This window comes from Lepidochelys kempii, chromosome 2 (genome assembly GCF_965140265.1).
Source record: "Lepidochelys kempii isolate rLepKem1 chromosome 2, rLepKem1.hap2, whole genome shotgun sequence".
Taxonomy (NCBI): Eukaryota; Metazoa; Chordata; order Testudines; family Cheloniidae; genus Lepidochelys; species Lepidochelys kempii.
The window spans coordinates 251,960,395-251,975,167 of NC_133257.1; the positions used below are offsets into that span (position 1 = coordinate 251,960,395).

Genomic DNA, 14,773 nt, shown 5'->3' on the forward strand with positions numbered 1-14,773 from the left:
CACAATAATTCCAACAACCAGTGTCTTTAATTTAAAAAATCTCTGGTTCTAGGGAGAGATTTTAGGTGTTTAATGTTCAGTCTGTGGTCATATTCCTAAAAATCACAACCTTATTTTAAGCCCTTCCAGTGACCTTCTGAAATGATTCTGTGACAAGGAAATTGAAAGGTGGCAATCTCTTGAAAGAATCTAGGAAAGGATAAAAATTTGCATGGTGCTGGGGATCTGATTCACCTAGGCCTTGTCTGAATTCAGAGTTACATCACTTTTACTAAGGGTGTGCTTTTTAAACCAATTTGGTTAAATCAGTGCAAAACACAATGTGGACACTCTTAATCTGGTTTCAAACCTATGGTATCAATTTATCTTAATTTGGTAAGGAATTGATAAACTAAATTGATATACGTCTGGTTAAAATTGAATTGAGTGTCCTCATTGAGTTTTACATCAGTTTAACTAAACCAGTTTAAAAACCAATTTAAAGGGTGCAATTTTTAATATAGACAATGCCTAAGTTTCAGTGTTATGCCGATGTAACTCCATTGACTTCAGTGGAATTACTCCTGATTTATATGGGAGGAGAATCAAGGGCCTGTATTTCTGAAGAGAGAATATGGGGCAGGGATAGTTGCTGTTTCTTGAACTTCTAGAAAGAAAATCTAGGAAGCATATAAACTTTCAGCTGATTAGAAAACTTTATTCACTGTCATGTATAAACCTAGTTGAAATTTCCTTAGGGATTTCCCTTTATTTACATAGTTTTCTGTGCTGGAGTCATGAATCCATTGTCTGTACAGATGCTGTTACTTTAAAATCATTCCATTAATAGAACATCAAAAACAGATGCTTCCCCACTTTTGATGTCTTGCTCTTTTATTCAGAAGGTTGGGCACCATCATCCCTCTGCACCCAAATGTGCATGGAAGTGGAAAAGTTATTTGGAAAATCCGTTACACAATTTACAAAGTACTAACTCCTGGGAGAGAAAATCTTAGTGGCTACTCAGAGAGGGGAGTGCCCTGGAACTGTGCAGAGTTTGAAGGGGATACACAGGAAATCCTGGTACTAATTCCACGGATCTCAGGGTATTCCTGTAAAAGGCTGGCCCTCTGTGTTCTTTGGCTCCCTCCTATTACTAGCAGCACAGCTCAATCTGAATCATTAGTGACCTGATTGTGACTGTATAGTTACAGTCGTCTGCATGGCTAGAAGCCATATACAGAACCCAAAGTACTGCTGTTATAACTTCCCCAGTTTGCAAGGAAATGAACAGTACTTCAATCTCTGCCTTCAAACAGACACACCCAAAATCGTTTTCAGCCTCAACCACGTGGTGTTCATGAGAGGGGTGTTTTTTTTGTCTCAGGAGAGGTGAGAGAGGAGAATGAATGGCACATGGACTCCTCTTCACCTGCTTCCTAGGCCTATTTGGGTGGGATAGATTCCCTCTGTGCTGTAAGGGGCTTGTCAGCGACTAGTAGAAATATTGAATAGGGAACATCCTCCTCTGACACTTGAGGAACACTAATGCTCAGGGGCATGTACCTGATTTCTGAATGCTGCGCTAGGGCAGCTCAACATTCTTTTGAAGAAGGTGTTAAATTTTAAGGAGAAAATGAAAGTGGGCGTGTAAATAAAGTTTGTGTTTTGATAGGATGGTTTGCTCGGATTGTCCAGTTGTTACTTCAGGCACACTGGGCAGTGTTTGGATGCCCATTTGAGATGGTAAGCAACCGGTTAACGGTTTAGAGCAACACTTAGGAAAATGGATATCCGAGTAAACTGTATTTCAGCTGAAGAACAGGTGTGTATGAGGTGATCCTTTTTCTATAGTGATGAGGACTTCATATTATTCAGAATAACAAACACTTGCCCCTGCAGATTTTTAAGTGACTAGGTTAAACAAGCGTTAATTAACCGCAATGATAGGCTTATGTTTATATCAGCCATATAAGTGGGTCTGATAGGTTTATCATACCATCTGCAATGTGTTGCCTTTTAAAAAAGAGTTACCTTTTTCTTTTTTTTTTTGGTATTTCAGACCTTTAACCCTTTAGGAACATAGGCTTTCTGACACAGACCAGTAAAACTAAGCCTATTCCGGAAGAAACAGAGTCCAGATGATGAATGAGTAGTTTAATCATGTTTTGAAGTCCTCTTTCACGTCTATCCATGAGTTGAAGTGGCAGTGTGCTTGTTGGGATAATATTTCTTTTTGTATGGGTGGAGCTTCAGCTGCCATTATGCGGCTGCTTTTTCTTAGTTGGTTGATAGTGACCATTTTTAAACATTTAAAAAGAAGCCAAAACCATACTACTCTTTGGATACCACAGGAGAGTGAAGTATATTACTATGATTATGACGTTCAGTTCTGGTTAAGAGTTGTACAATAAATTTTTCTGGCACTAGTTAAAGTTTGACTAGCCTGCATTAGGCCAGAGATTACACATGTTTTGAATTCTGGCATTAACTAAACCAGTTTAATATTTGGTGCTGGCCTTAAATGAAAAGGAATGCAACTGTTGAGTTTGTGACTTGCTGTGGAATACCATAGTGTGAATTTCTTCCTTTGTAAGAGAGTTCTTAATTCCAGATATTAAGATGCTGGAGAATCTTACTGAAAGTGAAGTTACGCTGATTAGTTACACTACAAAAGCTAATGTATGTACATCTGCTTGGATCACGTCTTTAATAGAAATAATAATGGCTAACCTTGCTCATGGAACACTTCACTTATAGTGTATCTATACAAACACAATTGACATCACAGCTGAGAGCTGCTTTTTATTTTTAAGTAAACAATATTCCAATTGTCTGATTAACAGAGTGACTTCCTCCCATATTACAAGAATTTCACCTCGTTCCTTAATAACATGAACTCTCCTGCTTTTAAAGTAGAATTTGTTATGAATGGATACTGGAAAGGTAAATTCTTAAACTTTCTTTTAAATGTTCTGTTACACAATACAGTTTCTTTTATTGATTAAGCCCAGATGGTCTGCTCATGTAGCAAACAGATATTTTTACAAACCTTTATTATGCCTCATTAGAATTCACTCCTTTAGATGATTTCTAATTATATTGTCTAATAAAAATAAACCTTAGAAGCTATTTGCATATTATATGAAGAAATCTCATACAACAAACTCACAGTGGATTCAATTAACATAATAGCTAATTATATATCCCATCAGCCTTTAGAGTAGCTCAGCATTCATGTTTCTCCTGTTTTAGCCTAGAGCAAAGGAGGTTTGAATTTTCACTTCTAAATATTGACTTTTAACTAATATCAAAAATGATTTGAACACTTTGTGGATGAAAAGATAGTGATTAAACTACATGAAACATTTTAAAATACGTGTTTAAAAATTATTTGAAACAATTTCCAATAAAATATAAAACTTTGCATATGATCAGTTCTGGCTCTCTCTCTATTTTTTTTAAAATATAACCAAGTATGTACAGTTTTATTGAAAATAACACTTGATTGTTTTGGAAAATGCATATATACTGCAGTTACATATTCATATCTCTTAACGCACAACATAATGCAATTGTATTCTTTTTGTGGCTGGTTGGGGTATCTATCAGGCAAGAAATTTACGATGAGATTAACAGAGACATAGTAATGAACTGGCATATGAATATCCTGTAACTGACTGATATTAAGGTATTGCCATAGTAGTCTGTAATTAATTCTCTAGCTGTCTTTTGAAATTGGCTGAAATATTCTGGGAAACAAAAATAAACAGCAAAAATTTCAGTGAACTTTTAAAAAAAATTAAAGGGTATCTTTTATTCTTTAAATAATATGGAGAATCAACAGATTATGAAATGATTAACAAAAAAAATCAAACATTTAGAATGATCAAAGGCTGTGATTTATTTGAAAAATTAAAATAATTCATGCATTCTATCATCAATATGCATATCAAATGTAATGACTAATTTGCTGGGTACCATATTTATATTTTTACAAAAAATAGCAGATAAAGTTTGGTGCAGGGTAAAATGGCTTTGTCCCATTACAATGATGGCTGTCTTTTCATTCATATTTTAATGAGGTTAGTATCTCTGAGACAGCTTTTTCGGGGAGGAGGCCCATGTCTCCGGTACAATTACAATAGGAGTTGCTTTATTGACAAGCACTATTCAAAATCTTCACAGTATAGGAAGAAAGGCTTTAGTTTTCTGCCACTTGTCCAAATACTTATTGCTTTTATTATTAAAACACTTTTTAAAAGAGCACTCAACTTTTGTCAGGTATAACTGAGTATTTTTCAACAAAATCTTTTATATTCTTTTAAATTCAAGTTGTATTTGCTTTTAATAAAAGCTCACCATCCAAAAGCTAATAAGTAGACACCAGAAATGAACAGATACATACATATAGCCTGTGTAAGGGTTTACCATATATATGCACATCCCATTCAATATAGTTTACAGGGACTGAGAGTCTGATTCCAGACAAACTAATAGTTATGTGAAAAAATAAAGTTATCCAGAGGTCACATGTTAAGTATAATTTTTTATTAACTTGGCAAGAAAAAATCAACAGTGACTGTTTTAAAGCAGAGTTCTTGTAATTATGATTTTATTAATCTACTTCACGAATATGCTACTCCTAAAATGATTTTCCTAAGTATAATAAGACAACATATTGAAATACAAAGAGAAGTTAAGAAAATGCAGTTCATATGTTGGCTTCTGAGAGCATTATGGGAAATATAATAGGTGGGGGAAATGAGAGCAAAAAATGATGTATAAATATAAGAATAAACAGGTTGCAAAATTCCTTCCATAAGTGTTAACCCCTGTAAGCAAAGTATCTAGGGAATTTTATCTGTAGCTGCTGTTACATGCATTGTGAAGTTTGATTTTCGTTCAGTATGTTTCAAAAGCATTTCCTAATGCAAAGGTGATTTGTTTTCAGCATATAGTAATAGTCTCATTCTCCATGCTCATATACAGTACTTGCCATTCATGATGTATACTCTTGCTCAACCACTGTTAACTTTTGTGATTGGATTGGGAGTTACTGACGTGTAAGGGGATGGGGAAGAGTGTAGCATGTGAGTGAATTCTTGAATAACAGTTGGCCTATAGATAGATCTCTTTTTCAGAACTTAAAATACAGTCTTGCTTGTATTAGGAAAACATGGTAGATCTCTTTTTATCTGCAAATAACTATAGTTAGTATTTCCATTAAAAATCCCCCCTGCTCGTGAGCTGGTTGGATTTATTGTCATGCAAGTAGGTTTAGAGATGTGAGTATGTGCAGTATAGTATAGTTTATTGCTACTGAAAGCACGTTGGGTCAGATACATCTTTGGTATAATCTCATTGACCTTAGTGGAAGTTACACTGGGAGAGAATTTGGTCTGTTATGTCAAATCTTTGTCTTTGGCAAGAGGATTTGTAAAAGTTCTATTTTATTTGCAAATTCAGATGCTGTAGTTTTCCTTTTTTCGCATATTAACTATTTGGAAGAGGCAGTCAGACATATCCATGTGCCATGTTGTCTTGTTATCCTCAACTTCTAATGGGTGGGAAAAAACCACTTGAGATTGGAATATATAATTCAAATCATCTTTCTGGAACCAGGTTGTGCTGCCATTCGCTTTCCTTGCTTTATGATACACGTTTGCTTTTTAAATGTTAATATTGAAATTAATAAAATAATTTTCACGGCCAAATGCAACTCAACCCAACCTTACTGTAAACTAGAATGTACATCTCTATAAATGTAGATTATTTTAAACTAAAAACTGACTTTTTAAAAAATATATACAGTGTTTGCCTCATGCCCTTTTTGCTTTTTCCAGGTTTCATAAAAAGTAGATTCCACATCCAGAATGAGGTTGGGGGAGGGAGGATTTCATAATAGGACCTAGTTTAAGAAGAAGAAAAACCTTTAGGCTTTAATTTTAATTCTCCTGCCTCTATTTATCTGATCTGTGGCCAGATGGTGGTGAAGCAAGGAAACCCTTTGTGTAAATGAAGCACACATGTGAAAGTGCTTCTGTAATGTAATCATTGAGACCGGAAGGGTTCATACTGTGTCTGAAAAGAGACAATAGAGACTGGATATATCAACATTGCAGAAATCGAGTTCATTTGTGATTCAGCCCCTTTGACTATGGTTGTCATGAAAACTTCCTACTTTGATCAGCAGAGGGTGGAGAGAAAAATCTTCTAAAGGTCCAAGGATGCAGCACTGTTGTTTACTGTGCACTTGGCTTCAGTTCACGCCCCCTTCCGGAAGAAGCAACAGAGATAGGAGCATCTTGCACCTTGACCTGTCTAGACGGGAGAGAAGTTTTTTGTCCCCGTTACCAAGGGCGAGGAGTGCTCTTTGACCCTGGGAGCACTAGCTGTTGAGACTCTCACTAAGTATGTAGGTAGTGTCTAAATGTTTCTGCTGAATTCTTGCTTAATTCTGAAGGAAAGGGAATGGACAAAGACATGGACCAGCTGTTTGAAAATAAAGCTGAAATAGTAGAACCTGGGAGAAGTTAAATTTTGTAAGCTATTATTTTCTTCACAAAACCCCTGGGAGGTATTAAACAGCTGCATCTGAGTTGACGAACAGCAACTAAGGCAGACCAAGTGAAAGCAAAAGACTTTCTAGAACTCTACTTCAACTACAGAAACAAAGTACTTAAGAAATCTTTCATGGTTATGTCGATAAAATATCAACTGTAGTCTATGGTCTCTGTTTATTTGCTGCATGGTATATGTCTTTTTGAATGACAATATGTTTACAAATTAAAATCTGATAACTGCATACTAGAATTGGTTCAGTGTAAAAGGGATGTTTTATGCAAGAGTAAATGTTTTATTTTTCAGTGTCACCTTAGCTTTAGCTGACATTTTTAATTATGTATGTAATATAATATGGGTCAACAGTTATGCAGATTAAGAGATATGCACTGATTTTTTTCTCTGTCTATGACCCATCTATCTATAGAGGTACAATCTCTTAAAGTTATTTTTGGTAATATGTATAATAAGAAAAGAAAATTCCATTTTCCTCCCCCAATAGGTTCCTTTAGCAAAGTCAGAGACCTACTTAACGGAAGTATTGGAAAATATATGTGATAGAATGAATGATTACCAACTGCAAGTGGATCCTCAAACCCAAAAAAGGACATTCAAGAGATTTGCTCCAGGAAAGATGAGAAAATCTATGCAGATTTTAAAAAATTCTATTTTTATTCTGATGCTTACAAACCTCTGAAATTTGCGGTAAGCTAACATAACAAATTGGTAACATTGTATGTTAAGTATTACTAGTGTATACTCTTTACTGTATGATAAATATAGCTTCAAGTACTAAATTCGTGCCTACAGTAAATTGTTTTAATAATAACATATTCTAATATGCTCTGTTTTTGCCTGTCACAGTATCGTGTTAAGTGTTTTAAAATAATAATGTGGTTTATAATGTTATTTAGAAACAGATGGCATTTTAGTTGCAAGAATTACCCATGGATTATACTGTGTGTTCTCAGTTTACATGTTACAAATTTCCCAAACTGGAACAATTCAAATTATGTTTTACTTGGGGAATTTTTGTAAGTGATTAAATACAAATCAGTGTTACTAAGGAAGGATCTTTGTTAATTTCTGTGCAGGAAATAGGGAGTTATGGTGTTGGGTAAAAATCCAAATGAATACTACTGTAATTTTAATATTTATAGTTGGATTAAAGAAGGAGGAGGGCTGTCATCTTTTCTTTAGGCCTTGTTGAATGGAGACAAATTTCTGTGAGCTAATTCAAGAATGCTGGCTTAGGCTGAGCTAAACAAATGTTTAGGTGGCAGTTTCATCATATCATTTTGTTTTGTTTATTCATTAAGTATCTTTCTAGTGTCAGGAAACACACAATATAGAAAAGAGTGTATAGGGCAGTGATATGCTGGATATGATTCCACATGTACTCAATTTACCACAAAAGCAATGTTGTGAGACTATTAAATCCATGAAATTAAGCCAGCGTGCACATTTAGTGACTTGCATTTTCACTGAGAAGTAAAGGTAATGGCTGAGTTTCAAAGATGTTGAGTGCTGTGAAATGTTGACTTAAAACAGCTTAAAAATTGTATTCTTGCAATGGCACATTCTAGAGCTAATTTTTCGAGAAATACAAGAGGTGTTTTTTTTTTTTGGTAGTGGAGTTATGACTTCTTTATTTAAATCAGAGTTTTCCTTAGTGTATTTTTTTTTAATTGCAATCCATTTCATGGGGCTTCTACCCTTGTTTAATGATTAAACCATAGTCTGGGCTTTTGGGAAAGTACTTTATGTCCTTCGTAATATGTGCTCAGGATTGCCAAAAGATAACTGTAGATAATACAGCTCTTCAGAACAAAACGTCTCTTTAGACACACTCCACCAAGACTCTGCCTCAGCAGTAGTGTTGAACCCTGTTCAAAACATCAGAAATCCATCTTCTATAAGTGAAGTCAAATTACTGATAGTCTTTAAAATGTTTACAACATTGAAAAGAGACCACTTGGTAGATTACTGTCAATTTTGTTATCTATAGTGAAATCAAAGATGCATTAGTTTGATCAAAGAGCTTTATTTATCTGCATGTTGTGAATACTAGTGTAATAACATGAAATGGATTATTATTTAATTTAACTTTTGAGTGACTGTTCTTTGAGTATAGAGACTGACATTGAAAGGGGTTCTTTCAAAAGTAAGTAAAATGTGACCTGTAAGTGATTTCTTCTCCTAGTTAGTGTATTTTTAAAAAGACAACCAGACAGAGCATATAGTTAAATCTTAAGGAATATTTTGCACTGTAATTTTTCTGAAAATTAACAGTCAATCATTTGTTTGTACAAACAGGAAGTGCAAACCAAAATAAGGTTCCCCTTTCCACTGTATTTCTTTACAGTTCTGGTTTAGCAATCTTGTTTATTTCTTTGCTGGAGTGGTACTGTCTGTGTGTGTATGTGCATGTATATATAATATATATGGTCCTGTTTTATTCTTACAGTGTGAAAATATTATAGAAGAGTATGAAGATGAAATGTTCTCACTTATCGCCCAGGAGGCAGACTATCTAGCTGACAAGCTGTGCAGTGAAAAATCAGGTACTGTGTCTGATGTAACATGTGCTCTCTCTACAGCATTTTTTTCTCCCTCCCCCCACCCCGAAACCTAGTGTACTGCTCTGGGTGCAACAAACCACCTTGGAGGGGAAGTGTTACCTGCATAAACAACAGCACTACATAACTAGCTTAAAAATGGTTCGTTTAAAAGAAAGATTTTAACATCTGTTTTTAATTCTTTTGCACATTTTAACGTAGCATAATTTCAGCACTCCACATGTAATGAAGTGTGTTTTTCTTCTAGTGTTACACGGCCAGCACATTTTTACTCTGTGTATTTGTTTTGCCACCCCAAAGCAAGAAATGAAAATAACCTCTTGCAATAAAACAGAGGTGTGGGGGGAGGCTTTTTTTTAAAGTTTAGTTGTTTATTGCTCATAGTTCATGTTACAAGCGAGAATTAACATGCAGCTATCAATTTGTGAACAGAACTCTTCATTGAGATCAGTGAAGAGTTCTGTTTAAAACTTTAAAACTGCTGGCATGCTATAGATGTTTGTTAGAAAAAATGCATTTAAATATATTGGTATTCCTATGTCAAATATATTCCTCTCAAAAATGTAATGCCTCTTAGAACTTTGAAACTAGGAAAAAATGCCTTGATAAATGACATTTAGTTTATTTATTACGAGAATTCATACATGATGCTATTTGTTAGTCATGTTTTCAATGGGATTTTATTTTATGCAATCATTTTTAAAACCAAGAAGCACATCACTGACTGCACTTAATATCATAAAATTATAAACGTGGCGGGACCATCCTTTTGGGATGTGCTTTTTATAGTGAAAAGTGATAGAATATGCATTGAAATATTGATCTCAGAATCAATGTTTGTAATATTAGTATGTGTTTTAAGGTTCAAAGTCTTCAATATGTAGCACATACAGTAAAAGTGCTAAAGTTGATTTGATAGAAGTTAAAGGAAATAAGTATATAGAATTTGTTCATGTTAGTATGTATTTTAACAAATGCTGAAAAAGTTTGATCTAGAGGACTGGAAAAATCCATTATTATAAAGTTTAAAGTTCTTTTTATCAGCTATGCAGATAAATCATTTAAAAAATGGAACTTTCCAAAAATGTTTCAATTTTTTAAAAAAATAATGTATGCTCTGGTTATAGAGCTATATTTGGGCTTAATAATCAGTAGATGAAGAGATTAGCACAAATCATTCTCAAAACACCACAGCTCCTTCAAAACGCACAGTATGGTTTTTGCTGTTCTGCTTGTTAAAGAAAAAGGCAATTCAAAGGTAAAAATAAAGACATAGAAAGCACAGTGCAGAAAAGCAATCATGAATATACTTTTCGTAAACGAATAAATTGGGTAGCTTTCTTCACCTTGCTGGCTGTTGTCACAATTGCCTGTAAACCTGGTGTAAAATAACTTGCTGTTTTGTACACCTTAGATAATAGGCCAAGTTACACAGAAATTATTTATGCTAAAGAGCAAGCTATTGAAATCTCTTTCTTCATTAACAAGATGTCCTCATTTTTTTTTATAATCATTTTGTTGGGCTTCAGCTCAGCTGTATGACCATATTTTCTGCGCATATTCATTCAACATTATAACTTTGATAAAACAATTCCCTAATTTACAGTGGAGAAGATTCTCATTGTTACGTGTTAGTGTTACTCACATGAGCATCCCCATTGAAGTAGGTGACAGTTTACATGAGTAGGGAGAGCAGCTCTTGGAACTTGCGTGACTGAGGCAAAATCAAAAATTCTTTGCAGAAGGGGAAAAAGTTTAGTACTTCCTCTTACCAGCAATTAGCACAGACAAATAAGGTGCCATTTAATAAACAAAACAATGCAAATAGTTGCCACTGCAAATTCAAGTAGCTGCAAAAACCATAGTCACACTAAAAAGAAAACCTCTCTAACACTGTGAAGAAATGCAGAGGGAAATAAATTAATCTGCCATTCTTTGTATGATCTGATTTTACAAGGAAAAAAAGTCATTATGTTAAAGGGAAAAGATAATAGATTACTCATAAGAAGACTTTTTTAAAAAAGGCCACTATGCACAATTTTTAAAATTAATTAATATAATAAGCCATGAAAAGGGATAAAAAGACATTTATTAAACACCAGTGAAGTTCAGTGAAAGCAAGATGCCACAAATAATCTTGTGGCTACAGCTGGTTGAGGAAAAGTATGGTACCTGAGTGGTGGGAAAATGTCTGTCTGAATTTTCCATGGAATTTGGCATCAAACTCCCGAGAAAATGGAAATTGCAATTCTCTGAAAAGCATTGTGTTAAGATGTGTGCCAAGTATAAAACATTTATATGTAACTTACCAAGGAGTACAGTTGATAAGAACTAAAAGTGCCTTTTGTAATATTTTGTCTATATTACAATGGTATACTTCATTAATATGTTAAATTAAAGCAATATTATAGACATGTTCTTACTGTCAACTTTCGGCGCTTTGCATCCGTAGTTGTATGTGTGCATTCAAGATACCATTTTAAAGTTTGTGGGGGCAAAAATTATCATACCAGAGTGACCAAAGTGGACACAACTTTATATAAAGTTTTGCTATGGGCAAATAATTGATTTTGCTGCTATGCATTTCATCTTAAAGGAAAATCAAAATAGTCGGTTTAATCTCCATAATGTTAATTTGTTGAAAGCAAAGGACGTGAATGTGACTTATGCTGGTAACCTATAACAAACGTCCTATTATCAGTATAATAAATATATCCCTTCTAATCCATGCTAAGGTAAAATATTAAAGGGCACAATATCCTCTCCATGCATAAACATGATGCTAATGGGAGTCATGTGCACACTGAGAAGAAACTACCCACAAGACATGTTTAGTACTTCTTTTTTTAGTCGCATCTCTATTCTAGATGTTATATACATGTTCATAATACACTGGTGTTTCTTGTTTGATTAAAGAATGGAAAAACTTCAGTGAAGTGTTTTAGAAAGATCAAACTGTTTGATATTTGTAACCATAGATCAGTTTTCTGTCACATGTATCCTTTGATCACACAAAAAACTCTCTGCTACCCATTCCATAGACAAGCAACCAAAAGTGCTGAGACATGCCTTTAGATGTTCTACAATTTTTCACATGCCCAGGAGTCTAGGAATTAGTTCTCAAACATATTATCTTTTTTTTTCAAGCTACAAACAGGAAGGTCAAATTTCCAGTTTGACCAATAAAATGATAAAGTATTTGATAAATAAAATCAGACTGATGTATCCTGAATTAAAAACTGTTGTCCAAAAGTTTTCATCCCCCCACCCCATGATAATTGTGGAACACTGACATATCAGTTGTTTCTAATTCAAATTTTGTATTGAATTACGATAAAGTGCATTTAGACCAATGAGAAGTAGGAAACCAGCCAACAGTGGATTATATTAATGCATAGTTTAGTGTCAGTTGTTTTATCAGTGGAAAACAATACAAGCACTAGGAGTGAAAGCTATAATTAACGTAACAGTGAGACTTCTATTACAATCCTTTTTTTACGTGCTCATAACTCTGCAAAATTATTCTTTTTGGCGGAAGTTTTCTATTCTTGGTCTCATCCCAAAGGTGATTTTTAATTATTCATTTACTAATTATGAAATTTTGAGCAGATTCTATTCACCCATTTTTGAGTTATGCAAGGATGGTGGGGGGACCCTTTTCTACTGTAAAAAGACTTTTTCTGCAATTGTATTACTCAAACAGTTGTGTTTTGCAAGTTGATACTTTCTAGGTTGCTAGTTCTCACTGAGAACTAATCTCCAGGACAGTTTGCCAAAGCTAAAAAATATAACAGTTATAAGCAAAGAAAATACCTGTTTTGTGTATGTGTGGCATGTTAAATTTCTACTAAGTTAAGTATTATGATACCATTTACTGGGTTATGAAATAAAGCACATTCATTTGTTATATAGATGTGGTATTTTGTTGATATTTCACTGTGGAATTCCGTAGTTTCACTGATTTTTTTGTTTTGTTTTGTTTTGACCATGCAGCTATGGAAATTCACAGTCAATACAAAGACTTGTGTTTTAGGCTCCTTTCCTGCAATGGAATCTGTTAGCACAGACTTCAGTAAGACTTTACAGGGATAGCAGGGTACATGCTGGGAAGTCTCATTACAGAATTGGGGCCACAATCTCCTTTTACTTTTTTAAAAAAATTAATTCAATAATAAAATCCCAAACCATATTTTAATGTAGACCTTAAGGTTACAATTAAACACTCAGAAGTCAGGCAATACACAAATTAAATTTCATATTAACCCGAACTCTTCACATTGCATAATAGTGAGTATTTTCTATCACTACTAATGTTGCTAAATGTAACTTTAGGACATAATATGCCCAGTTCTACCCTCAGAGATCCACACATAACTCCAGTCAACTTCAGCGAGTGCGTGGAAATGTCTGAAGAACGGATTGAAACCCGTGTGTGCAATGTGCTTACATTAAGGTCACTTTGGAAACCTTGGGCGTTTCCTGAGTTTGAAGTGTTTAAATATGTATTTCAGTAAAATATGCCTCTATTTTTGTGATGTGATAATTAAGGAATCTGTATTGCATGGCTCATAATGGGATAACGGTTGAATTAAAATGAACACACAGATTATTTCATAGCATTTAAAACATTTTACAAAGATGCCACACCACATGCGTTTGGATAGATCTGATTCATACCATGTAACAGTAGGGTTGGCCCCTAAAATACTTTAACTTAACATATCTGAAAACCAGGGAGCAATGACTGGTAGTTTTAGAGTACTTTTAAAAGGGCCTGGTTGCTCTGTGTTAAAGAGGGGTGGATCATCAGTATCCAGGAAAAATACAGGCTTGGTATCAAAGCCTCAGTATTATGCTTCAGACACCCACTTGTCACTGGTTTATTATTATTTATTCAAAAGTTATGTGCTTTTAACAAAATGTAACTGTTTAAAACATTAGTAATGTTATGTAACCTTTTCCCCCCTCAGGTCTTTGTAAAGAATCTGCTACTCACACTGAGCTATAGCATCGACTAAACTATGAATTTTACAGAGTGAAGTAAGATGACAACCACAAAAAAATCTTCCTGTGTAATCAAATAGTGATTCTCTGCCCTTTTTGCCCCTGTAATATCTTTTGTTTTTTTACATTTATATTTTTAGATGTGCATCAATTCCTGTTTGTTTAATTTTTTTTATGTTTTCATATTAAAATATTTATACTGAAGTTTGCATGGTTTTGGCAAGATCTTAGGTTTAACATGTAATTAACTATTGACCGATTCTATAGGTAAAACAATTGACTTCTCAAGATATTCATGGCAGGTGTGTTAATTTTGACAAAACCAATGTCTAATCATAAAAAAAAATGTACTATTTGAGTGTGAAAAATTATGGCTTTTGTTTAACTAAAACAAATACTTAATACAATTTAAGAAACCTATTACTGTTCTTGTGCATTTGTCCTTTGTTTTAACAAATGGTTGATTCCAATGTACTTCCAAATATACATGAACAAATTTTACTACAAAATAGTTTTGAGTACCTGTTAGCTTTATATTCTCTCTATGGATGAAAGTGAGACTCTTTCCAAATATTTATCCTTTCCCTTATAAATTATATAAGTTAATGAAACACACATGATTTCTTTAAAACAAGCCGTTCCCTTAA

At 34.0% G+C, this 14,773-nt stretch overlaps 1 protein-coding gene across 1 annotated transcript; it reads left to right on the top strand.

The window, feature by feature from the left end:
* Positions 1 to 6,151: 6,151 nt before the first annotated feature.
* CNPY1 (canopy FGF signaling regulator 1) lies at positions 6,152 to 14,493 on the top strand. Its single transcript, XM_073334569.1, is given in 5 exon segments — positions 6,152 to 6,524; positions 7,046 to 7,169; positions 7,172 to 7,248; positions 9,011 to 9,107; positions 14,093 to 14,493. Coding segments are annotated over 4 exon segments (276 nt in total). The 5' UTR covers positions 6,152 to 6,524; positions 7,046 to 7,105; the 3' UTR covers positions 14,131 to 14,493.
* The last annotated feature ends 280 nt before the right edge of the window (positions 14,494 to 14,773 follow it).